This window comes from Amaranthus tricolor, chromosome 7 (genome assembly GCF_026212465.1).
Source record: "Amaranthus tricolor cultivar Red isolate AtriRed21 chromosome 7, ASM2621246v1, whole genome shotgun sequence".
Lineage (NCBI taxonomy): Eukaryota > Viridiplantae > Streptophyta > Magnoliopsida > Caryophyllales > Amaranthaceae > Amaranthus > Amaranthus tricolor.
In genome coordinates this window covers 16,598,418-16,624,113 of record NC_080053.1, presented here as the reverse complement: position 1 = coordinate 16,624,113, position 25,696 = coordinate 16,598,418, and the positions used below count along the sequence as shown (strand labels likewise).

General features: G+C 32.5%; 2 protein-coding genes across 19 annotated transcripts; one reads left to right on the top strand and one right to left on the bottom strand.

Annotated features, from left to right (window-relative positions):
- Positions 1–988: 988 nt before the first annotated feature.
- LOC130817836 (zinc finger CCCH domain-containing protein 3) lies at positions 989–24,994 on the bottom strand. 18 transcript variants are annotated; one of them, XR_009043863.1, is made up of 8 exons: positions 24,762–24,992; positions 24,615–24,682; positions 17,976–18,057; positions 17,149–17,283; positions 15,882–15,920; positions 15,568–15,700; positions 7,296–7,338; positions 1,347–2,505 (listed from the first exon to the last, which is right to left on the bottom strand). XR_009043863.1 is itself a non-coding variant. In XM_057683767.1 (7 exons), exons 1-6 carry the CDS (start codon positions 24,898–24,900, stop codon positions 15,591–15,593), a joined length of 573 nt encoding a protein of 190 aa, XP_057539750.1. In that variant the 5' UTR covers positions 24,901–24,992; the 3' UTR covers positions 989–1,312; positions 15,568–15,590. The 18 variants fall into 18 exon arrangements, 15 of the variants coding, with proteins under 15 accessions (XP_057539750.1, XP_057539756.1, XP_057539755.1 ...); XR_009043864.1 differs by lacking the exon at positions 7,296–7,338 and having other exon boundaries at positions 1,348–2,319; positions 2,414–2,505; positions 24,762–24,991; XR_009043865.1 differs by lacking the exon at positions 1,347–2,505 and adding an exon at positions 4,555–6,217.
- Positions 8,939–11,159, top strand: LOC130817835 (protein ACCELERATED CELL DEATH 6-like). The gene is made up of 2 exons (XM_057683759.1): positions 8,939–10,169; positions 10,282–11,159. Exons 1-2 carry the CDS (start codon positions 9,371–9,373, stop codon positions 10,707–10,709), a joined length of 1,227 nt encoding a protein of 408 aa, XP_057539742.1. The 5' UTR covers positions 8,939–9,370; the 3' UTR covers positions 10,710–11,159.
- Positions 24,995–25,696: the final 702 nt, after the last annotated feature.

The window sequence follows — 25,696 nt, the reverse complement described above, 5'->3', positions numbered from 1 at the left end:
TAAATACTCATGTTGTTTATTTGGTACTTATTTGCATTTTATGTGATTTTTATGTTTTTAAAGTGTTTATTTACAAAATATCAAATGAAAGATTGTAAAATTATCTTTGATTTGATATATTTATTATATTACCATTTTCGTGTCCCCGTGTCCGCCATTTTTAAGTTGGCGTTTTTCCGTACCCGTGTCGTGTCCGTGTCCGTGTCCGTGTCCGTGTCCGTTTTAGTGCAACCTAGATAGTACATAGTGAGCTTCCTCAAACAAATAGTAATATTTACTAAATTTTTTATTATTGTTTTTATGACTAATTATATTCTATGTTTAGATCATTATCTTTATAATATTCATGATAATCTTTATTAAACATGTATATTATCCCTCTTATTTTTGATATATTGTGATATATATATATATTTATGACCAAAAGTAGGCCTTGGTAATCGATGAAAATGATGAAAAAATTATTGTGAACAGCGTTGGATATATCTAGAGCTGTTCAAAACAAACCCGACCCGAATATCCGACCCGGAATCGAAAATTATCCGACCCGAAAAAATGTAAGTTTTTTAGGTTTACCGAACCGCAATTACCCGAACCGATACTTCACTTGAACCGTTTGATAACCGAAAAGGGCAAAATCGAACTCGAACTGCAACCGAATTTTATAACCGACATATAAACCTTAACCAATGTTACCCGAACTGAACAGTGATCGACCCGAGTCAAATTCGACCCGAATTAAGCACGTAACCGAATGCAACCTGACGAAAACCGATTAAGATCGAATTGTTTTTAACCTGAACTGATACAAACCCGAATCGATTATTAATTGAATTGTTTTTAACCCGAACTGATACCAACCCGAACCGATTGTTAATCGAAATGTTATAAATCCGAATCAATTTTTCACCTAATTTTAGCAAATTAGGTCCAATTTCAGTTTTCTAATTATACATCCACCAAATATAAATATACAAATATTAAGTTTTTAACCCCAAAAATTTACATCCATCACTTATACATCTACCAAATTAACATATACAAATATCAAGTTTTTTACCCCAAAAATTTACATCCATCACTTATACATCCACCTAATGTAAATATACAAATATCAAGTTTTTAACCCCAAAAATTAGCATTCAATCAGCAACTATATATAGTTATATATCCACCATAAAAGTATCATCTATCAAATGTATGTGAGTATGTCCACCATTAAATACTTTCTCCAAAACAAAACATAAAAGTCGACAACGAGCACCAAAATCTCTCATGTACTGCTGCTTTGCTTGTGGTACCATATTTCAATCTTGAACAAAAACAAACAAAAAAAATATTAAAAGAAAGTAATTTATTCTTATAAGAAAGATACAAAAAAGAAACGCCTAAAATTTTGCTCCCAAAATATGTATCACATGTCGGGTGAGATCATTGTAATGCCTCTCAAGGTCAACAAACGCCGCATGTTCAGCAAGCTACGAACATGAATCATAGCTAAGGAAATATTTCTAATTGCCTAATCTCAAGTAAACAAGGCTATTAGAAAGTTCCCTATAAGACTAAGACTCATGGATAACATTCACCCAACCCAACGACTATCAAGTTTCCATGTGACTTGTAAGGTTAAATTACTTGTGTCCAGATTCCGTGTTCCAATTTGAGCCACAATCAAATCCATAAGAACCAACATCATTTGCATGGCAACAATCAAGTGAACAAACCATAACTGAGTACAAAAAGTACACGAAACACGAGTTATAATAGAATGATAATTAATTTACAATCAAGTGAACAACATATGAACAACTTACAAGGGGCCATTTGATAAAGCTAACCATGAATATCGGCCTTTTTTTATACAAAAACTTACAATTTCAACCCAAACAAGAAAACAGATGCAAAAGTACAGCGACATTTAGAAATTTATAGTTGAATAGTTGCTGAAGAATCGAATTGACAGTTGAACAGTTCAACCCAAACATACAATTTCATGTAATATATGATAAACACTGATGATAAAATTGAAGTTATGAACAATGAGAACCATGAAGACAAACTATATTAAAGATTACTAATACAAACTATCTTATACTTCTCCAAATAATAAGCTATTAAAAATGAGTGACAATGAAAAAATTTAGTCAAAAATATTCAAAATCAATTTACACAAAGAACGAACAAAAAATTCCATGACAAAATTACATGAACAAAAATTACAAAAAATCAATTTCCAACAGAACCAAATATGCTTAGTTCAGATTTGAATGAATATGCTTGAGATCAATCCTGTGTTGAGCAACCAAATATGATCACAATCTGTGCATTGGTGCATTCTGAAGTCAAACAGCATGTAATCCAGATTGGTTATTCAATTTGATTGTTCAATTCATCAGCATAGTCAAGTACATACAGATTATAAGTTGCAGCTATTAACTAGCATCAATAGATGTGGGCTGAATGAACAATCTCGAAAGAGCAAGAGTCAGCAGCAGCTCAACAGGTCTGTGCAGCAACAACAATGTTTGTTCATTACAGTTCATACAGAAATTGACTAAACCTTCATACAGAAGAGAATTGAACTAGCAACACAATTCATACAGAAGAGAATTGAACTAAATTTTCATAAATACAGACTTTAAGCATGCCAAGAAAGTAAAAACCGACCCCAATGAATATAACTTTCAAAGACAACAGCATCAGCCCTTACCTTCCTTCACCAAATTTAATCAAGTTCACAGCCGCCTCATCAATGCCTATGTATAGACTCCCTTTCACAAGCATACATGGAAGATCAATCCTATCCGAAAGTACTTGGTACAAATTTTATGAAAAGGCTATCATCAAAACTCAAAGCAATTTACTCAAAGCAAAACTCAAAATTCAAAACAATTTACTCAAAGCAAAACTCATCATTCCTCTCAATCACATCCTAAAAAATCTATGATAAAATAAAATTCGCCCATTACAAAATTAGAACTCAAATGCAAATCAAAGTTAGATCAAAAGGAAGGAGTTTTACGGTAGAACTTGGTGCCTAATTCCAATTACCAGCTCATTTTAAAAGATAAAGAATGCCAAATTGCTACTAACAGATACAATTGCTACGGTACAGAGAAAAAGAAAAAAAAGCAAGAACTTCATACCTACGGTACTACAGGCTGCCGGAGATGAACGTGTTCTACCGGCCGGATTGGAGGAGAACAGATGGTATTGTAAGAGGGCCGCCGGTTTCAGTGAGAGGATGAAGAAGAGAGAGTTGAGTTAGGGTTTATTTGGGCGGGATCTGGAAATGTGAATGTCGTTGTTAAAGGAAAGGATGAAGAAAGGAACCAAAATCCTTTTTTATCAAATGACGGTGACGTGGCACGTTGTTGACCGCTGATCTGATATTAGCATTATAATCCAACGGCTAAAACACCTTATCCGTGTGCTATCCAAATAACCAATAACATTTTGTGCAAGTGATGTATCAATTGAGTAATATATTCATCAAATTGGACAATTAGTTATCTTAATCTAAAATAATTTATTTGAGTAATATAAATATTTTATATCAAATATTAAATATTTTTATTATTGAATTTGGTAAAATTGCATAATATAGGCTATTTAATTCAAGTAACAAAAAAGGTGGAGTACTAGTTTCATTTACTATAAGTCTTTAATAGATCGAATTACGAAAAGTGAATTACGATCGATTATTAATAGCCTATAAATTACTTTAGAGTATTCAATATCAGTATTCAGTAAAAACTAATAAGTAATAGCATTGAGTTAACTGTAAATGATAATCTGTAACTGTAACTATAACTCTATAAGATAGTTTGTATTAGTTTCATTCACTCCAATAGGTCTAGTTCCGAACATTATTAAGTTTTAAATAAAATATGATCAATTATTAGTGTAATAAATTTATTATTTTAAAGTATTCAAGGTCACTAATAAGTATAAATACATAATATCATATAAAATTGTTATCATTACTTGATTAATCTAATTCACTTTATTATATATAATAAGTTTCAATTATCAAACTTAGAAATACAATCGATTATTAGTCTAATAGAGTAATGTATATTCTAATAGCCTATGAGATAATTTAGATTATTCTTATTCATTCAAACAAATTGATTTTTGATTATCGAGTTTTAATATTTAATCAATTATCAAAAGTAGCAACATGATGCATTATTATATATATATATATATATATATATATATATATATATATATATATATATATATATATATATATACATATATATATATATATATATATATACATATATATATATATATATATATACATATATATATATATATATATATACATATATATATATATATATATATATATACATATATATATATATATATATATATATATATACATATATATATATATATATACATATATATATATATATATATATATATATATATATATATATATATATATACATATATATATATATATATATATATATATATATATATATATATATATATATATATATATATAAATTAATTGAAATAAATTGATCTGCCATCAAATGAGCATACATCAATTAAAAACCCGACTATTAACTTATTTCGATATTGACCCGATCGATAGTTGTCCGTAACCGATAACTACTCGAAAAATAAAGCTCGAACCCGATTTGTGCCCGAAAAAACCGAACTAATGTAAGACCGATGACAACCCGAGCTCAATTGACACGCGATTCGAATTTCAACCGATAACAAACCGGTTTGAACCCGATAATGCGAACAACCGTTGTTAAACCGACCCGTAACCAACCGATTTGACCCGAGTATGACCCGTTGTTGTATACAACCGAAAATTTTCCCATTCGAAAACCAACCGAGCCGAATTACATCCGTCCGAAATCGACCTGATGACCCGAATGAACACCTCTAAATATATCCAAGTACTATGTAGATCTTCACAACAATTTTTTATCATTCTCAGCAATTGTCGAGGCCTACTTTTGGTTATAAATGTAGATCTCAACTTATCAAAAATAAGAGGAAAAACATATATGTTTAATGAAGATTATCATAAATATTATAAAGATTTCAACTGATATAAAATATAATTAGTCATAGAAACAGTAATAACTTTTTATTTAGTAATTACTAAAATATATTTAGTAATTACTTTTTATTTGACGAAGGTCATGATGTACCATATGTAAAACACATGAACACACAAAAAAGACACATCTTTGTGTAATGTAAACACAACCTTAACAGCATCGCAATTCACTCAATAACCAAAAAATTATGTTCAATAGCCACTAGCACTAACATTACAATGTCGGTAATGCAATACTAGTGGTTAAAATTACTTTTTAGGCCTTTATTTGACATTATCAATTTCTCGCCCCTTTCTCTTATATGCTACCTTTTTCTTTTTTAAATTTCTAACATCAGTATAGATGGAGGGAATATCACTTGCAGACTCAACTGGAAGGAAAGAATCATAAATTTGAGCTGAAATTTTATGACTTAAATGAGGTCGTGAAATTCTAATTAATCCAACTCTTATATTTGCCATAACAACTCAAAAGAGGAACACTGCAAACATGGAATAAAATAGTTAATTAAACATATTGAAAATAAAAGTCATTATACTGAAAATAAAAGACATCATACTGAACATTTAATAAATTGTACACAGTACACCCCAAAAAGAAAAAAGGAAATTGAAACAATAAGAAAAATGAAACAATAAACCCAGCAAAAACGGATATCAAAATTCAAAATCAACAAAATTGCAAAAAATAAACAAAACACATATCGAAACTAAAAATGAACAAAAGTGATATCAAAATCATAATCATAATACAAAAACAAATTTAATCAACAAATAAATTCGCAAAATCGAGTTTACAAGCATAAAGAATAGAAAACAAAAACACTGTAAAATACAACAATGTAGAAAACAAATCGCAAAATACAGGAATGAAATTGAAAATCGCAAAATTGCAAAATGCAATAGTAAAATCGCAAAAACAGAGAACAAAATCGCAAAAAAAAAAAAAAAAAAAATGAATGGTGATGAATATGCGAATTTAAGAGGGTAGCGAATTGGGTAACCCCTAAAGAATTAATGTTATTCTTATCCATAAAAGAAACTTAAAGAAGTTATATTTTATCTTGCTCAACATTTAATAGCACAACACGCCACCAAGCTCAAACTCATGCTCTTCTGCAAACAAAAATATACCAACTTAATTTGAACTTACATGTACTAACCAAAACTTAAAAACAAGTAAAAGATATGATTTTGGTCTTGTTAACTTTAAAAATAAAGTTTCTTAATTTAGACCCTCGGTTTGCAACTCTAAAAAAATAATAAAATTGTACGCTCAAACAATTACAATTTGCTCTAGTAACAAGAACTAATAGCAAATCTTGTAATTGTAAGTTGTTCACAAATTCTTGAGAAAAGGGCATATATAGCAAATCAACACACAATAGAAAAAAAAAAAAATAATTTCTAACCTAAAACCAATAAGGAAAATTTGTTGCGAATAATCCAACCTATTTTCAATTACCTGTCAATATCCACCTTTTGAAAATTTTGTAATAATTCAACTTTTGTTTTCAATTTGTTGCCAATGAACCCTTTAGAAATTGACCTGTTATATCAGGTTAACTCTCATCTTCTCCTTTTTTTATAATAATCCAACCTATTTTCCATTACCTGTCAATAATCCCACCTTTTCAATTTTTTTTAATAATTCAACCTTTGTTTAGATTTTGTTGCCAATGAACCCTTCAATAAGCTAAATACTCAATTTCTCTTTACCACTAGTTTATAATAATCCAACATATCTCATCCATACATGTTAAATTTCTTTGAATTTCTTTAACACATTTTCTCTTCAATTATTATCAAAAAATCCATAATTTTTAAAATACTCAATTTTTCTTTGGCACTGATTAAAAGGAGTATTTTACTTTGAAGGGAAGTGAAAAACTTACGATTATTATTAATTTTTTATAATATTTTAACTTGTAAACTTCAACTTGACAAACATAATGTATAACGGGTTGAGTGTGGGTCAGCGAGTCGGATTTTTGAACAACCCTATTTGAAGTATATGTATGTAAAGACAAATACTATTTATGCAATGATTTTCATTTAGTTTCTTAAAGGGTTTATTGGCAACAAACAAAAAGTAAAAGTTGGATTTTTGAACAAAATTTTAAAGGTGGGATTATTGATAGGTAATTGAAAATAGATTGGATTATTATAAGGAAGGAAGAAGATAAGAGGTAACCTGATATAGTAGCTCATTTCTTTAAAGGTCAATTGGCAACAAACTGAAAGCAAAGGTTGGATTATTAAAAGATTTACAAACGATAGGATTATTGACAAATAATTGAAAATAGAATGAATTATTCACAACAATTTTTCCAACCTACAAATATCTAATTGAACTATTCTAAATTATTAAAAATTTAAAATATAATACTCCTAACTTAAACCTAAGCAATTATAGTCATCAACTACTTATATTACTTCCAAAAAAATAAAAAATAAAACAAAAGAAAAAAAAATAAAAAACAAACACTACTTATATTACTGTAAAAATCAAGAATCAGGTCTTGGACCTATAATTCAAATTTCAAATTAAATAACCTAAAATTTAACAAAATAGGTTTTTCTAATTCTAACTTCTTATCATCATCATCATCCTACCCAGTGTATCCTGCTCATAAAAAAACTATGGACAGGATCTGGAGAGGGAAGAACGACGACAACTCATACCCATAACGAAGAGTGCGGCCAAAAGAGTTCCATGACTCGAGAAAGATAAAGAGATGTAATCACATGGGAAAATAAATTAAATGTCTATAAATAAAATAAATAAGTAGAACCAACTACGAAAAAGAAAACAAAGAAACTAATAATAAAGAAACGAGAGAAGCAAAAGGGCAAAAACACTAAAAGGAAATCTAAGAGGACATCAGTAGTCTAAAACATGGATATGGCGTCTCCAACTATCCCTATCCCTAGTCAGGCCTTTAGAGAGGTTTTAACTCATGCAAGTCAACTTTTATTTGCTCATCCTAAGTTCTCTTGGGTCTTCCACGACTCCTCTTATCTCTACTATAATGCTTTCTACCCTCCTCACAGGAGCGTCGAAAGCCTTTCTCTGCACATGTCCAGATCACCTCAATCTATTTTCGCGCATTTTTCCAGAAATAGGGGCTACCCTTAGTTTGTCCCTAAACTCTTGGTTCCTAATTCGATCCATCAATGTGTCCCCACACATCCATCTCAGCATATGCATTTTTTTAACTTCAATCTTATGTTCCAAAATCTTCTTTACAGGCCAACATTCAGTCCTATATAGCAGAGCTGGTCTGATTGCCGCCCGGTAGAATTTTCCTTTTAACATGCTTGGGAATTTCCTATCACATAGCACTGCGGTGGCTGCTTGCCACTTGAGCCAACCCGCATGTATACGATGATTAACATCTTCGCCAATTTCCCCATCCCTTTGAATGATCGATTCCAAATACTTGTACTTGGTCGTACTTTTAACCTATCTAAATTCAAATACTTCACAACAATCCCTTCATCTGATTTGACCTTCAAAAATAAACATAAATAATTCAACCTTTCACCTATCCATTGTGATTAATCTTATATTTGAATTATAATCTAATAATTTAACATTTGTTATACATTTACCTACAACATACCTTATTACCAATAATAGATATAATAGGGTATGTTGTCAAAAAATTAAAACAAAAGTTGGATTATTCACGGTGAATTAAGAAAAAATGTTGAATTATTTAAAAATAATCTAAATCTGAAATTATTCACAGGGGAGAACAAAAAATTGGATTATTAATATAAATTTTTCATTTAATGAATTATTATTATACTTTAATAAATTATTTTATTTTAGTCTTCTAGAATCCAAAACCAAAAAAAATGTAAATCTTTAATTGACGGGCAAAGTGTTAGTGTTCAATGTTGTAGAAATTAATAAAAAAAGACATAACTGAAAGCAAAAGTAGTCTTCCACTAAAGAAAGGACAATTATGGTATTATTGAAATTAAAGAAGGAAGATTGAAGGAAAAATCAATCTGGAGTCTTGACTAGGAACAGAACATTGATGGAGATAACTGATTAAAGATTAGGGATTTTTTCTTAGAATCTAATGTTTTTTAAATGATTTTACTTTGACAGGGAATAGGACATGGTTGGCATTAATAAGTACCAAGTAGTATGGTGTTTGATTTTCCTGCCAAGTAACAAACCACATACATTACAAAACAATAGAAATCTAGCAGAACTGACAGCTGAGACACCTGTATTTGAAGGTCTAAAGTTTAATGGGATACTGTATTGAAGAAGAATGCTTTGCCATGACCATCACAAAAAGTCTTTTGATTTGTGTTGGTATCAAGATATTGATGTGTATTAACAAAGTATTAAATTCAAGTTCTAATGATGCTGGCATTGATAGTGATTGGTTAGACGAGGGGGACAGGAGGTCGGCATTTGTAGAAACTAATAATAGAGTCCGCCCACTGCACCTTGCTTATGTGGCTGGCTACAAACTGCAAGGTGGTTTTTCAGATATTGAAATGAAACTGGCAATGGAAAACATTTTAGTGGAGCCTGAGGTGAAAATGAAATGGATTAAGCAAATCCCCAAAGGATTAAGGGAGGATTTTTTGAAGGCATGTGATGAATTCATAAAGCCAACGCAGATACAAAAGGAACTTGATGAAAGTGGAGGGAATTTACTCCATATTGCTGCACGATTAGGCAGTGAAAAGTTACTAAGTTTGCTTGTCCCATGTAATAGTAGTGAGCTCACTAGTTTGGCTTTTGAAAAAGACTTGCAGGATTGTACTCCCTTGCACCTTGCAATCAAGAATGCACATAAAGCTGCCGCGATGCACTTAATCCAGGTGGCACCTGCGACAGCATATTGGGACAGAAAAGGAGGTTCACCCCTGTATTTGGCCATTAAGTCGGGGTATCTGGATTTAGTATTGCAAATCTTCCACCACTTGCCCGGAACTGATATTGACTCGTCCACAAGAAAGCAAATTATTGAGGCTAAGAAGACCTCAATTGTATATGCAGCCATAAGAGCTGGGAGCCATTCTTCTTCAACTAATGGTAATAATCTTAAACTATAAGAATAAAATTCCACGCCATTATAGTTGTGTTTTTTCCTTTAAATTCATTTTCAGTTCTAAACTTGTACTTTGAATGTACTTCTAATGTTTAGACATGCTGAGGACTATAATGAAGGAAATACCGCATTGTATTGACTCGATAAATAAAAAAGGATGGAGGCCACTATCCTATGCTGCATTTAAAGGATATTCAGACGAGGTCAGCTACTTTCTGAACAACTTCCCAGATTCAGCATTGAAACCTGATATAGATGGCTCCTTCCCCATACACAAAGCAGTTTGTGCAGATCATCTTGAGATTATTAAACAGTTTCTATCATTGTGCCCCTTGGCCATGGATGTTATTGACATAAAAACTGGAGGAAGCATTCTTCATTTTGCTGTCAGATATAATAGGAGTGATATTTTCTCCTACTTAAGAAAGAAAACGTCAAAAAGAATACGCAATTTGAAAGATCGACAGGGAAAAACTATCAAGGACTTGGTAAATGATCTGCACAAAAGTACTAGATCAGAGTAATCTATTCCCATCTTTTGTTTTGCCTAAGCTTTTTCTTATTATCAAGTAATCCTTTCAGAGAAGTCTAAATTTTGCTACTCATAATATTGTTGTTACATGCTGTAAACTTATAGGTAGATATGCTGTAGTTTGTTCTTTGGTATTTTATCTAAATATATATTATTAGATTAATCAAACGAGACATGTAATTTAATAAAATAGTTTTATGTTTTTAACAGCATAAAATGAAAAGTTTAGCATGAACGCAAGATGTGGTCTTATAAACTTGATTAAAATGCTCCATAAAAATCGAGTAGTCAAAAAAAAGTAGAAGCATAGTATTCCTTACCAGAATAAAAGTATTTTAAATGCAACTTTTGAAATAGGATTGTTTTAACACTCCCGTCATACCAATGAAATTGCTACACCCTTTTTAGTACTTCCTCTTGTTTTTTACAGTTTTTTATAGAATTTTTTCTTATGCTATGATATATATATATCTATATTGGTTTTTAATAAATTTAGATTAGATGTAATAATTAAAAAGAATAAAAGTTATTATTGTAGAACTATACACTAAGATGAATCAAAGTGAATCCTACTTAATTATGACTCTTACATAAAGATTAACATCCAATACAATATTTTGAAATGAATAATAAATTATGCAAATATAACAACAACTATTATATACTAGAGGCAATAATTTAATTATAGGTAAAAAATAGTGGAGGAAAAAGAAAAAATAAGTAAAAAATATATAGATGAGATAAAACGAGAAAATGAATTTGAGACTGAAATTACAATTTAAAAATATTCCCATTGTCAAATTTAATATTGAAGCAAAATTAAAAGAATGATTCTGATTAAAAAAAATTGAGATAAAGTAAAAAAAAACCACGGCTCATAAATGATAAGGGACATGAATTAATCTTCTGGAAAGATAGTAATTTAGACATGGAACACTTCTAGGAGTGTTCTCATAGTCACCCTTTTTTCTTCAAAGTTCCTATCGTTGTGAGCTTCATTCAGTTTCCATCAAATTGTCGATAGTTTCCTACACTTGCATGCTCTACACGGTCAGGCACCTATGTGTTTTTATTTCAAACTCTTCTGGACAAGCATATCGTCACTTTTTGGTGTTGTGTGTTTTATCTTGAGAATTTGTCACATAATCACCCGATAGGCCCACTTCACTGGACACGCTTATAGAGCACCAATGGGCTAGGTCTCACAAACCATGTGAACCTCATCAATTCTACACGGTAATCAGCGTTTGACTTGCATATACACTTGATGAAATTCAATCTTTTTCAAAATCATGTGAAACTCATCAAGTGTGTATGGAAGTCAACACTATTACACGCAGATTTGTAGGTCTAAACGAACCCAAAGAGTCCATACGAGTAAGCCCACGTGGTGATTATGTGACGAATTGTCATAGCGTAACATAGTATCCGAGCCAAAAGTAATTCTTGGATATTATAAGGTCCAAATTCTGCATGGTACTAGCATGCGGAACTGAGCGACCAATATGATTGGCTTCAGCTTTATCTCCTCCACAATGAGTGGAAGAGTTTCAAGCTCCTAGAGCTCTCATTTCTAGGGTTTCCCAGTCCGTTTTCCACCGCCCTAGTGTTAGCGTCAATAAAAGTCGGCTTGAAATCCGACGCACTTTTTTTTTTGCGGTGCGCTTTAAATAGCATATTCGCATATTGTTTAACGGTTTTTTTCTTCCCATGCCGATTTAACAAACTCGTTAAGATAGAGATCCCACTTAATCAATAGTACTTTGCAGTAGTCAATCCCTACATTGTCGTATAAGTCATGCATCAAAGATTAAGGCTAACCAATCAAACACTGTCTTCAATCTTCGTTTAGCCCTTAAGAAGGAAAAGTTAAATGCGAAATATTTCCTTAAATAAGAAAGAAACCTATGAATTTTTCTTAGGTGTGAGGAATAAGAAGCTGTTTTTGACACCCCCACTCCCTGGTGAGCTTCCTGATAATGATAGGCCAATCAAAAGATAGTTATTGAGTACTCAAACGTGGTAACATGTTTGATGTTATCATGCATGGAGTCGACTTTCGAAAAAGGTTCGATGGACAAAATTCTTATAGAATCATTCAAGATCTGAAAGTGATGTTTAAGCACAAGGGTTTGTGAGCCTATGTTGACTTGCATACATACTTCGATGAGTTTCAATCTTTCTCCTGGGTTATGAATGTTAACTTGCATACACACTCGATGAGGTCCACTCTTTCCCATGTTACCGAAGCATCGGTTTTAGCTGTTGAAAGATGCTATAAACATCTTGTACGCCAAACCTTTTTTGAAGTTCGAATTGTTAATGCAAGTGCCAATACTCGTGACAATGACGTTAAATTTAAACATATTATCGAACATGCCTTATCATGTACATTGGAGGATGATGGTGAGGATGTGTCGAGTTGCGTTGGTTCAAGGTTTGGAACGATTCACGAGGTTTTAACGTGGGGCAAATGAAGCTTCACTAAAGGGTGGAATGATCCCTTAAACGAGGGAAGGCATGGTATGATGGTTGCTTGCTCCAGGCAAAACAAAAATAGCGAACAGAAGGTGTCACAGGGGACTTCTCGTGCAAGCACATTGTTCAGTAGCTTCCAATAGGTTCTGATGTTAGTGCCTTGTTCGAGCACATTGCTTAGGATGCTATTTTGGATTGTTTAATACACGGTTTAAGGCATTGAAAGGGTGTATTGTGGGGCAATTAATCTGGGAATAATGGTGAGCATTATTTCTATGTTTATTGCTAGGTATATTGTTGATGCATCAAAAGGGAGTTCATAGCTAAGATTAATGTATGTTAATCGTAGGGTGTTAATTGTGCTTTGATGGTGAGCTGATTGTGGTTCTAAGAATGATGCTTTCATTCCTCTATAAAAGAGAGCATTATTCATTGAACAAAGCACCACAAACACACATATTGAGAGTAATCTATTGCATTGTTGGAAACTTGAGAGTGTTCTTACTTTGCTATAGCATTTTGTGATCTTGAGATAATTGTTCTCAACATAAGGAAATATTTATTATACTTGTAATTGTTGAATTGAATATAATAAACTACATTTGAGGGGGAGGTATCCAAGATATAAACACTTGTATACATCCTTTGCTTTGATTTTTATTTTGTTTTTCATTGTTGAACCTCTTCGAGGCTTTCATTTCACGAATACATGCATGATAACATCAAATATGTTACTAGCTTTGAGTTCTCAGTAACTCTCTGCCCGTAGCGTCAATAGGAGTGGGGTGTCTAGAACAGCTTCTCGGCATTCACACCAAAGAACAATTCTTAGATTTCTTTCTCATGCAAAGAAATTCTTCGCATTCAACTTTTCTTTCTCAAGAGTTGAACGAAGATTGAAGACAAAGTTTGATTGGTTAACCCCATGAACTTTGATGCGTGACTTGTACGGTAATATAGGAATTGAATATTGCCAATGTACCATCGTTTAAGTGGGATCCCGATCTTAACGAGTTTGTCAAGTCGGCATGGAAAGAAAAAGCTAGCAAATAGTATGCGGATATGCGTTTTAAAGCGCGTCGCAAATTAAAAAAGTGTGCCAGATTTCAAACGACCTTTTATTGACGCTAACACCTGGGCATGATGGAAGGCGGACTGGAATAAGAGTTCTGGGAGCTAGGAACTCCTCCAATCGTTGCGCAGAAAGAGATAAAGCTGAAGCCACTCAATTTTGCATGCTAGAACCATGTGGAATTTGGAAAAACTGACAGGTCAAAGGCCTTCATCTTACAGGGTTTTTGCAAGAATGCATGAAATTATAGATAATTCTCAATGGACCTACACTAACATACAAAAAATTCAGGAAAAGTATAGTGCATTTTAATATTAGCCTCCATAAACGGATCCTAACCAGATTTATCTAAAGGTGGTTGTAAATGTTGATGTTGAATCAAATATCAAAAAGAAGAAGGTGGTCTTTGGAGTGGGGTCCACCTCCTAAATCTACTATCCCTTTGGTTGATTCTCTTATTCATCCTCACAAGTATTGATGCATTGATCTAATCAAGATGTGAAGCGTTTAAAGACAGCAAATACAAGCTAATAATCAACTTAAAGCGGATCTTAAAAGAGACTGAAATCAATTGCAGCGGATAATCATGTCAGGATAATGCAAGCGATTGAGCGTGAAAGAAAAAATTTCCTGGTACTTATGCAATTGCATTTTGCACAACCTCCTTTGTAATCATTTATCTTTAAAAGACTTGATTGTATATTGTATAAAACAATTTTTTATTTTATATTATTTATTTTCATATTTGCATACACACTTGATGAGGTTTATTCTTTCCCAAAACAATATGGTATTAGGGGGATTACCCCAAAGTATTATATGCAAGTCTACAACCCACATATTAGCGATGTGAGATCTTCCTCACTTGTAAAGTATTTCCAACATTGTGTTGCATGTCAAATAAATAAAGAACATAGTTTCAGACATTCAGCACTAGACGCTCGATATAACCTGTGCCTATTTGCTATAACTAAATAAACTTTTACCAAAGAAAAATGATGTATAAAACACTACTAGGTCAAGTAAGTTAAGAGACCAAGCATTTCAACATTAAGAGATGGTTATTTTTGAATATCAAAGATTCAAAGAATTTTAGGGTTTTACAGGATGGAGTATGTATGATATCATTAAATAGATCAGATTATCCATTCATACACTATTTTCATCGTCAAGAAAAAGCCCTGCTCTAGCTAGGCAACCGATCTAGTTTCATGGGAATCATGAGATTCAGAAGAAACCATAGATAAGAAAAGATAGCAGATGACGTACAAAGTTATATTTCAAATAAATATTCATATACCTGATAAGCTCATGAGTCAGGGCTCATCCCCAATCAATAAATGGGAGCAGGGGATATCCACCATCAGGAGGAGGCCTTAGTGATGGAGGTAGATTCCCTAATGACATCCCAAAGCTTTGGCTAGCTACATGACCTGCATGTGGTAAAAAAAAAAGTTACTAGCGTGCTAACAAAATTTTATTGATGCTACAAGGATGGCTCAAAAACTAAAGAGCTTGACTTGGCCCATAGCAATCCGTTAGCTTTATACCAAAGCTAAGCTGTAAAAGAAGAGCAATAAAAAAGCTTTAAAAGTAGAATAGCTTCAATGTTACCTTGTATTCCTCCTTGCAGTTGCAAATTGTCAACAAAATCTGTCACGCATAGTTATACACGTTATCAGAAAAGTTGAACATACAAGACTTTCATGCACAACTAACAACCGACATTATTATGTAAGACTCCTAAAGTTACAGCAAATATGAACTACAAAATAGCACCTTTGATGGTTGGACTAAAACAATAACAAAGAAATAAATCAATAGAAAGCAAGCATTTGCAACCTGAAAGAAATCAAAGAGCCCCTTCCATGGAACAAGCAACAGGCAAACCGATTCTATATCATCATTGCAGTTTTGATTACACCAAAAAAAGATCAGCAATTTAACATCCCTACCCATTTACTAAAATGTTTTAACAAAAAGGTGCAAAACTAATCCCATCATTTTTATAATGAATTATACTCTAAGCTTTTTTACCCTATGTGACGCAATAACTAGCCATCGGTCCCTTTTTTGGACAAAGCCAAAGATTTATACTTCTTTGGTTTCAAATTATAATAAACTATTGTAAAATAACTCATCAAATCATGTGCACTTCTTAATAATGTTTGTACTAAGGCTCAATAAGAAAAAACCACCTTGTTATCACTAACAAAAGTAAGGTTGCGTACATCCAACCCAAACTCCACCCTAAGTGAGAGCCGCTCAATTGCATTGGGTTAACGGAATGAGATGAATGTAGTAACTAGCCAAGAACTACTATTTTTTCAATTAGCCATTGTATAAAATTGAGTCTTGCCTTCCTTGAGATTGAAAACTCTCATAATTAATTAATTTAAAATGTCATAATAGCTCATTCAACAATTTATACATAACAAGAATAAAAGATCATCAAAGATCTCAAACTAGGGAAAATTAAGATATCCCGTCAAAGAAAAGGTGAGAGTATATCAAAGCATAGTTACATGGAACGTGGAACGTAGCCACGTTCCATGATCCGGAAACGTACGTCCCCAATCACCACGAAACGCAACCCAAATCACTCAAGGGACGTCCCAGTACGTCCCCAATCACCACGAAACACAACCCAAATCACTCAAGGGACGTCCCGGTGTAGAAGACTTTTTTTAAAGATATTTTGGCCTTCATTTACAAATCAAAGAAAAAAGAAGGGATAAAAAATGAGATGAAGCCTAGAAATCTAAAGTAATTCCTCTTGAAAATAATTTCTTAAAGCAAAAAAATCATTTTAATTTAATTTTGTTTTCAATTATATATTTTATTCATTTAATTTAATTTTGTTTTCAATTATATCTCTTACCCAATCGTTTCCGAGTCAATCTAGGTTGCATTCCGTATTCCCGTTCCCATTCTCCGTTCCAAACCGAATGTCGTTCCAGGTAACAATGTATCAAAGAAAGGCACGAGAACCATAATTCTTCATGAACAACCACAACTGTTCAAATTATTTTCTTCTCCACATTAAGAGGGTACGAAAGATGCAAAAAAAAAAGGAAAAAAAAGAAAAATAAATAAAATTATGCCCAAAGAAGATAAAAAATGTGAAGCATAAAAGTGAAAGCAAACAAAAACACCATGCATTTTTTAAGGGTCTTTCCCACAAAAGATAAAGCTCTCTAAAGATAAATCTCTATCAAGTTGACTATCCAATTGACTCTATCACATATTCATTAAGCACATAGATGAATGAATGATCTAAATTATCAATCATGAACGATATCACATTAACAAGAAAGCATTTAAAAGCTTCACGAATCCCTATCTATGTATCAATAATCAAAATGTGATCAAGTATGAGAAAGACGGCAACATGAACCAATATATCAGTTACAATTGTCGTCGACATGCATTTTTCTTCTCGATTCATTCCGGTTTTCTACCATTTCAATTTATAAGTCTACAATTTTCGTACATTTTTTCACTCAAAGTGATATTTGGTCTTCCTAGCCCTCTTTTTAAGCTTTTCCACAATATTTGCAACTCTTAAACCCTTTCTTATATCTTCATTTCGAATTTTATCTCTCAAGGTTTGATACTCATTTATCAAAGCGTGAGAGAGATGACTGAAGTAATAAAGGGGAAAAGATAAAAGAATCAGATAGAAATCAGGATGAAAAAAGAACTTACTATGGGTATCCTGAGTACTTGGGCTCTGCACATTATGCTTCGGATGAAAATATTTGCAAGAGTCCCCATACTGACAAAATCCCTTCAAAAAAGTTAAAGTAGGCTAAGAACACCCAACAACATACAAATGTAGAGCATTGCGCAAAGATTAAACACAACTTCCACCATAATATACGACAAACTCTATTCCACAGCAAAAAGTGAAAGCATGTTATCATTTTACTACACTTAAAGAACAAGACATTTCACCAGAAGAACTTCCCAATATTTTCTCGGAGACATTAAATTCTAGGAAATTAAGTTTAGTTATAAACAGTTATAAAGGGAGTTTGCAGGAAATAAATTTCTCCAAGTGAACACATCGTAGTTTTTAAAAAAAGCAATGCCAATGGAATTACAAAACATTAGTTGCAACATAAGTATATCCAATCAACTTTAAGGGCCTATTCAACTTGTTATCATTTCAAACAAAACCCTAATAATTATAAATCTAAAACCATGATAATTAAGCAAAATTTGATTTCATTCTTTTAATGAGTAGAAGCAAACATCAATAAGGGAAATCAAATTATCATCAAAAAAGGGGAATTTTATAAACCTTATCCATCATTACGAAAGCTGCAAGCACAAATTAGCTAAAGTGTTAGGACAAAAGCCAATTTACCCTATTATGTAATCGTTTCATTTTGTAATCACCTAATAGCTCATTCCTTAGCATGTTTTGTTAGTAAACAAGAGCATTGAAAGAAATAACCCAAGGGCATCGGTGCTTAAACAAGCAACCATTGTGCTCGAACGAGTAACCATTATGCTCGAACGAACGCTTGGTGCATGAGTTTTTGAGACTTGTTGACAATTGGGAACACAAAATGTCTTTTTGTGAGATTCATTTTATTAATTTTGTGGGCTATGGAAGGGCCAAATTTAGATTAGAGTTTGGTGTGGAATAGAGATAGCCATGGGGGTGGAGTATAAAACTGAAGCGCCTAGAACCAATTCTACATCGATCTGAATTGTGGGTCAAGGGAAATGTTATTAAAATCGCAATTCATATCATAAAATCGTACGATTTTACGATCCAAGATACTCCTAATGAGTTCAATCGCAATTAAAATCGGATCCCCATAAAACCGCCCATAAAATCGGTGGAATAGATTGATATTATGCAATTCTACCGATTTTAACTTAGCTTAATTAAACTATATTAAAAATGGGCCAGCATCATCTTTTGAAGAAACCCTAGCCAGCTAGACACCCCATTTACCCTAAACCCCATTTTCACTCTTCACTCTTTAGTTGAATCGTTGAATTCCTGTAGGCCGCATCTTTATACCTCTTTAGTTCTCCTCCTTCAACAATTCGTCCACCATTTTCATAGCTGAAATCCACTTTTTGATATCTTTTTCAATCAAGTAGCAGGCGACAGGCAACAACAATTTCGTCATCTTCCTCAACCATTTCGTCCTCCATTTTGCCATTTTTAGTTCCAATGTAAGTGATATTTCTTTAATACAATTTGTAAGATTGCATTTTTTATATTCTAAATGTTTTTCTCCAGTTGAGTTTGTAGAAGTATGTAACCGTACCTTATTCCTCTCGATTTTGTTCTTTGATTGATAATTCCTCTTAAGTTTGTAAGATTGCATTTCACTTGATACAGTTTGTAAGAATGCATTTTTAATTGATTATTCTAATTGATTCTTTAATTGATGGATTAATTTCTTATTTAAAGATTGTTTTAATGAGTGAGGAACGTATATCATTGATATTTTGGACTGTAATTTTGTCGAGTATTTTGTAATTGATTTATGATTGATTTTGCGCATGAGTATTTGTTTGGTTTTGTTTTTTTCTTTTTGTAAATCAGTATGTCTACTTTTGGTTCAGATAATGGCAAAAATAAGAGAAAAAGTATCTACATATACAAATAATAAAAGAATTTAAGTGTTTCTTTTATATATATAAACTGTTTTAAAATTAAATATAAAATTCAAAAACTATTATGACCTGCAAATTTAGTAGAATCGGTCGATTTACAATCCAAATTCAGGATTCGATTTTGAGAGTTGCTTCCTATTCAAAGTAAAATCCCGATTTTAATAACCTTGGTCAAGGTGATTTCCAAAACTAAATCTCTAAAATAATAGGAATCGTCAACCGCTGAGTTGGATGACCGAACAAGACCAGGTTTAAACCATGCGGTTCCATGGAATTGAACCGGCTCAAATCGTGGAACCTCCTAAATTAGTCGTTGAATGCTATCTACCAGCTATTGGAGCTTCGTTTATCAATATGGGTGAATGTCTTCATCCATTCCACACCTTCTACTCTCTCAACTTATTCTCTTTGATTGCTCTCTTAACTACGCAATTACTCCCTTAATTACTCAATTAGTCTTTTAATTTCTCTAATTATTGTTTTAGATTTTGATTATCAAATACCAATATGTATTCCTTCTTAATAAAAGCCAAAAAAAATAGTATGGTGGAAAAATTTTATAAGGATTAAGTTACAAAAGAAATGCTCGTTCTACTCCGACAAGTCATAGTCGGTTAATAGCTATCATGCTGAGCCAAATTACGTCAAAGGGTACAATCAAAATTCAGATGATTTTGAAGATGAATAGGAAGATTAAACAGATGAAACAACAACAACAACAACAACAAAGTTGTGCAAGACGGGTCAAATTCTAGAATACCAGTTATTTCAAAATGTACAGTTATACTTAGATTCAAATTATAAATGGTTTATGTACTGTATTATTATATGACTTTATATTTTAATTTAGAAGAGGAAAAAGAACCGGTAAGACAACGTTTTCCGTATACCGACATGTGTTGGTAGAGTCGTATCATATGTGTGGAACGTTAATTTAGAGAAAGTCAAGGCATTTAACCATTAGTATCATACTCTTTCACTAAAGGTAAATACTTTTTTATTTTGTATTTAACCCAAAAATATATTTTTAAAATAAAATACAAATATAAATTCATTTGTGGTGTATATATGTTAGTGCTATGGGAACTCTCAAACAACTATTTCTCAAAAAACACTGAATAACAAAGAGACTCGTGCAGCAAGTGTTAATGGGACCTTGAGTAAAAGCCAATAAACATACTAGGTGGGTGGACGATGCAGATGTCTTGATGAGGTATACATCATAATCGTTAAGAAATGACTGATGAATTCAAAACATATGTAATTAATGATGAGATACAATATAACCATGGTTAAAACCAGACTTGATAAGTATTTCAATAGAAAATTTTAGCAAACTCAATTTGGAGCGGTGCCTTGTAACACTCTTAAACTCAAAAAATTAAATTATATGACGCAAAACATAATGAATTGGTAGAAATGTTTCAGTCTTTTAATGGTAGGATTAGTTTAACAATCGATACTTGGTCTGCTCTTCCACATAGTGAACTTTATAAGTGTGTGACAGTAAAATGGATAGACAATAACTAGTTTATTTAAAAATCATCACTTTTGAGTTAATGCTCAAAAAATACAATGATCATAACATAAAATCAAGATTAATAAAAATATGTTTACAATAAAATTTGCAAGATAAGATTTTCTCTTGTTCCATATATAACGCATCGGCAAGCAGTAAATGCATGAAACTTTTATATGAAAAACCTGCTTTTAATTAGATCTTTGGTGGTCAATTATTACATATACGATGTTGTGCTCTTGTTATTAATTTATCTTGTCAAGAATGTATTATAATATTATCTAGTTTATTAGATTCCATTAAAAGTATAGGTAAGTTTCTTAGATTAGGAAAGGTAGAAAAGAGGTACAAACTATTAGCAGTTAAATTGTCCAACTCATAGGAGTTCGACCCATAATTAGTTAAAAAAAGCAACTAAGTATTGTCCCATCATAACACAATTGAATAATAAATGTGCATCAATAGATATAACCAATAAAGATTGAAAATTTGCTATTGGTACACAAAAGATATTAGAAGCATATGATCATGCAAGTAAGATTTTTTTATATGTATGAACCTAACATATGAATAACTCATTAACCACAACAAAGAGGAAACAAATGGATTCTTAAGGCAAATACTCAAGAGTTGATAGATAAATGGATGACATATTTTAGTGATTTTACTTATATTCATGGAATAGAGACAATTTTAGATTTAGATTTTTAGACACAAAATCTAACCGAATTGATAGACTAGTACTATCATTGCGTATATCGTCCGTAAAGTAATGTGGATAATTGTGTTGAAGCTTGTATGAAGCTTTTACGAGACCTTTATGATTTCTATGCAACCTGAAAGCAATATGTTTAGACGTGCTAGTGTTTTAGTATGTCTTATTAGATTTCATCTCGTCATAGCAAACATAATTAGTCATGTAGAAATAAATAAGTATCTCAAATATAATTTTGAGATCGCGACAAATAATTTTAATATTTTCAAATGGTGAAAAGTAAAATCCATAAAATTTCCGATATTATCGAGAATTCCAGAGGATATCCTTGCAATTCCAACTTTGTTTTCTAGAGATACATAGGCAGATTAGTGTTCCTTCGAGATACTAGGTTCATCTCTTTACCGCCTCTTTTAATAAACATCATTATTATTAATTCTCTGTAATTTATTTATTAATTGTAGTTTTAATCTTATTTTTAGTATATATTTTAATGATAATTGGCATGCAATGAACTTCAATAATAATCAAAAACAGGTATATCACACATTATTTTAATATTTGATATTACTTTGTATAATTATACCAAAAAAGGAGAAAGAAGAGTTGAATTGATGGTCCAACTTGCCCAACTCGCAAATTTCACCGTTTGGAACCACCGCCTAAACCATCAAGGAATCTCCTAAAACCGAACCCTTGCGAAGCAGACTCCAATTTTGAAACCGAAATCAGCCCAAACCGAATCGTGGTCATCCCTAGTGTTGAGTAATTGGGTGAGTAAACAAGTGAGTTGTTAAACACAAGGGAGGCTTATTCTTTTATTCATGAGAGACTACATTGTTGGAGGTTATAAGCTGTAGAAGGTGAGTTACAATGATAAGAGACTTCATCAATGTATTGTTAAACATTTTATATAATATAATCACTTTTTATAAGGAATGTCCAAGATACAATTAAACTTTGTTCTGTGCTTTTTGTTCATTCAAAACATTGATACTTTTGTGCTTGCTTTTGTACAATCTTTTTTTGACCTTATTCAACATCTTTTCTCACTATTGGAGGGTCCAGAAACCTTTCCTTCCAATTATTATTAGATTTTGATTGTTTCTTACCCATATTAAGCGAGGAAAAGCTTGAAATTTTGTAAAGGAGAGTACTAGGTATAGTAGCAATGGTGATGAGATATCATGTATGGAGGAAAGTAAAATTATTGATGAGAGTGCATCTATGGAAGATGGAAAATGGTCGAGCAAAACCCATCTAAGAAGGGTATTGGAGAGAAAATCAAAGTCATGAAGACAAGAGTGAGATATGAAGATAAAGTGTGATGCCATAAAAAGGTCATATTCAATACACTTAAAATTGGTTGAAGAAAGATCTTTGAAACTTAAAGCTTTTGAAGCAACCATGGATGCTGGTGATGGAAAGATGCTCAAAGGGAAGAAGAGTGATGTTCCATTTGAGAAGTTGAAAAAGGAAACAATATTAAAGAAGTTGTAATGTAGAATAAGCTCCCAAACAATGGTGAGAAGGGCCAAGTAATGACGGCCAAATGTGATGATGATATTTATGTGCTAATGGCCATATGTGATGTTGACGGTGATTGGGTGTTTGATTTCGTACACTCATGTTATATTTGTAGAGACAAGAAATTGTTTACAAGATTAATAACTTGTGACTATTAGAGGACGATCTTTCCCATTCGTGAGGATGTTGAGGTTGAGGCCATTGGAGAGGTGCATTTAAAGATGCATAATGGCATAGTGAAAAAGCTTAGGTTTGTGAGATATATACCTAAGATGATGAAAACTATAATCTCATTAAGAGGATCCGGAGATGAAGGGTTGAACCATGAAGACTCAAAACGAAGGAGTTTGAAGGTGGCAAAGGGATGCTTACTACAGCTGAGAAGTGTGATGGACAATAATGGCCATGTGTTGCTAAATTTTTTCATGGTGACTACTATGATGGATTGATGAGTGTTGCACAAAGAGGGTATGAGGATGGGTTTGGTCTTGAGGGAGAGCCAAGTCCAAATCATGTATTTGAGGGAGTACAAAGGGAATCGAGTTGGCATGAGTTTAAAAGTATCAAAGAAAACAATCCAGGTGTGATATATGGTGCTCAAACGAGCCAGATATTCATTTTACTAATTTTTGTGGGCAATATAAAGGCCTAAAATCTTATTCCAGGTTTTGTGTGAGGAGTAATTGGGAGAGTGAAAACAAGTGAGTGAGTTGTTGAACTCAAGAGAAGTTCGTTCGTTTGTTCATGAGTCATGACATATATTGATGACAGACTCCATTCTTGGTGGCTGTACTAGAGGGTGAACTTACAACTGTGAGAGATTTAATGGAGCTAATAATCAAACGAAAAACAAATCATAAACAGCGAACTAAACAATCCAATATTCCTTCATGGCATTCAAATTTGTAAACAATAAATTACATTTTTTTTAGAAAGGTACCGTTTTAAGGAAGCGATTGCAAAGTCCTTTCCCAAACGTCTGTGTAGTAACATTAATCTGATTAGGAGCTGCACTAATGCCAAAGTTAAAAAGAGAAGAATAAGAAAACGAGCAATGAGAGGGAGGATTAGGATTGGAAAAAATTACCTTGAGGAAGAGAAAGAGAATCGTACCAGAGTTTACGATTACGTTGATGCTGAAGACCTTGAAGATGACGCTTTCTCGCAGCAGGAGTATCTTGGAATTCTTTATCGCAGTAATCGCAGTAGTATTTTCCCACCGTCATTTTCTCTCTATCTTGGCTTCTACAATGGCGTCGGTTTTATCTAAAATAGAAGTATTCGATTATTTTGTCGATCTCCGTTCGCACCTTGTTGCAAAGTTTCTTCTATATCTCTAAATGTCTCATTTGGTTCTAATACATTTACCGACACACGTTTTCAATCTTAAATGTTTCTAATTTGTTTTTTAAAGAATTGAAAATTTTCATTGCTCAAAATAAGACAGATACAAAACATAGAAAGATACAGTATAAGACGAGACAACCCGCACTATTGTACAAATACATCAGTATGAAAGAAGGACCCACCTTTTAGGAAGGGTTGAACCAATTCACTCTTCACAGACAATAGAGAGGAGCTCACGGACAAACAGAAACTCATACATCATCTTGAAATCAAACACAGGTTTGAGACTTTACAGGATATAGACTATAGAATCTAGTTCTAATCTCATGCCTAATTCTATTCATAACGCAATCTACCCTGCTCATTTGAAAGAGCCATGTAGCCTCATTCCTCGTTCTCCAGATAAGATAACACAGACTGCATAAACTGGAGATGAGGACTCTTTTTTGCAGCCAGTCACTTTCCAGTTATGTTTGGTCATAGTAAAGATGTTTAGGTGAGGATCCGATAAGCCAAGCCATAAATAAAGTCCTCTAAGGCATTCTGCACTCAAAGGGCAAGAGAAGAAGATGTGCTTAAAAGATTCAGTAGCAGAATTACACATACAACAAATGTCATCAGGAATCAAATGTAGCAGGAAAATTTTGTCCTTGGTCTTCAACTTGTGTAAGAGAG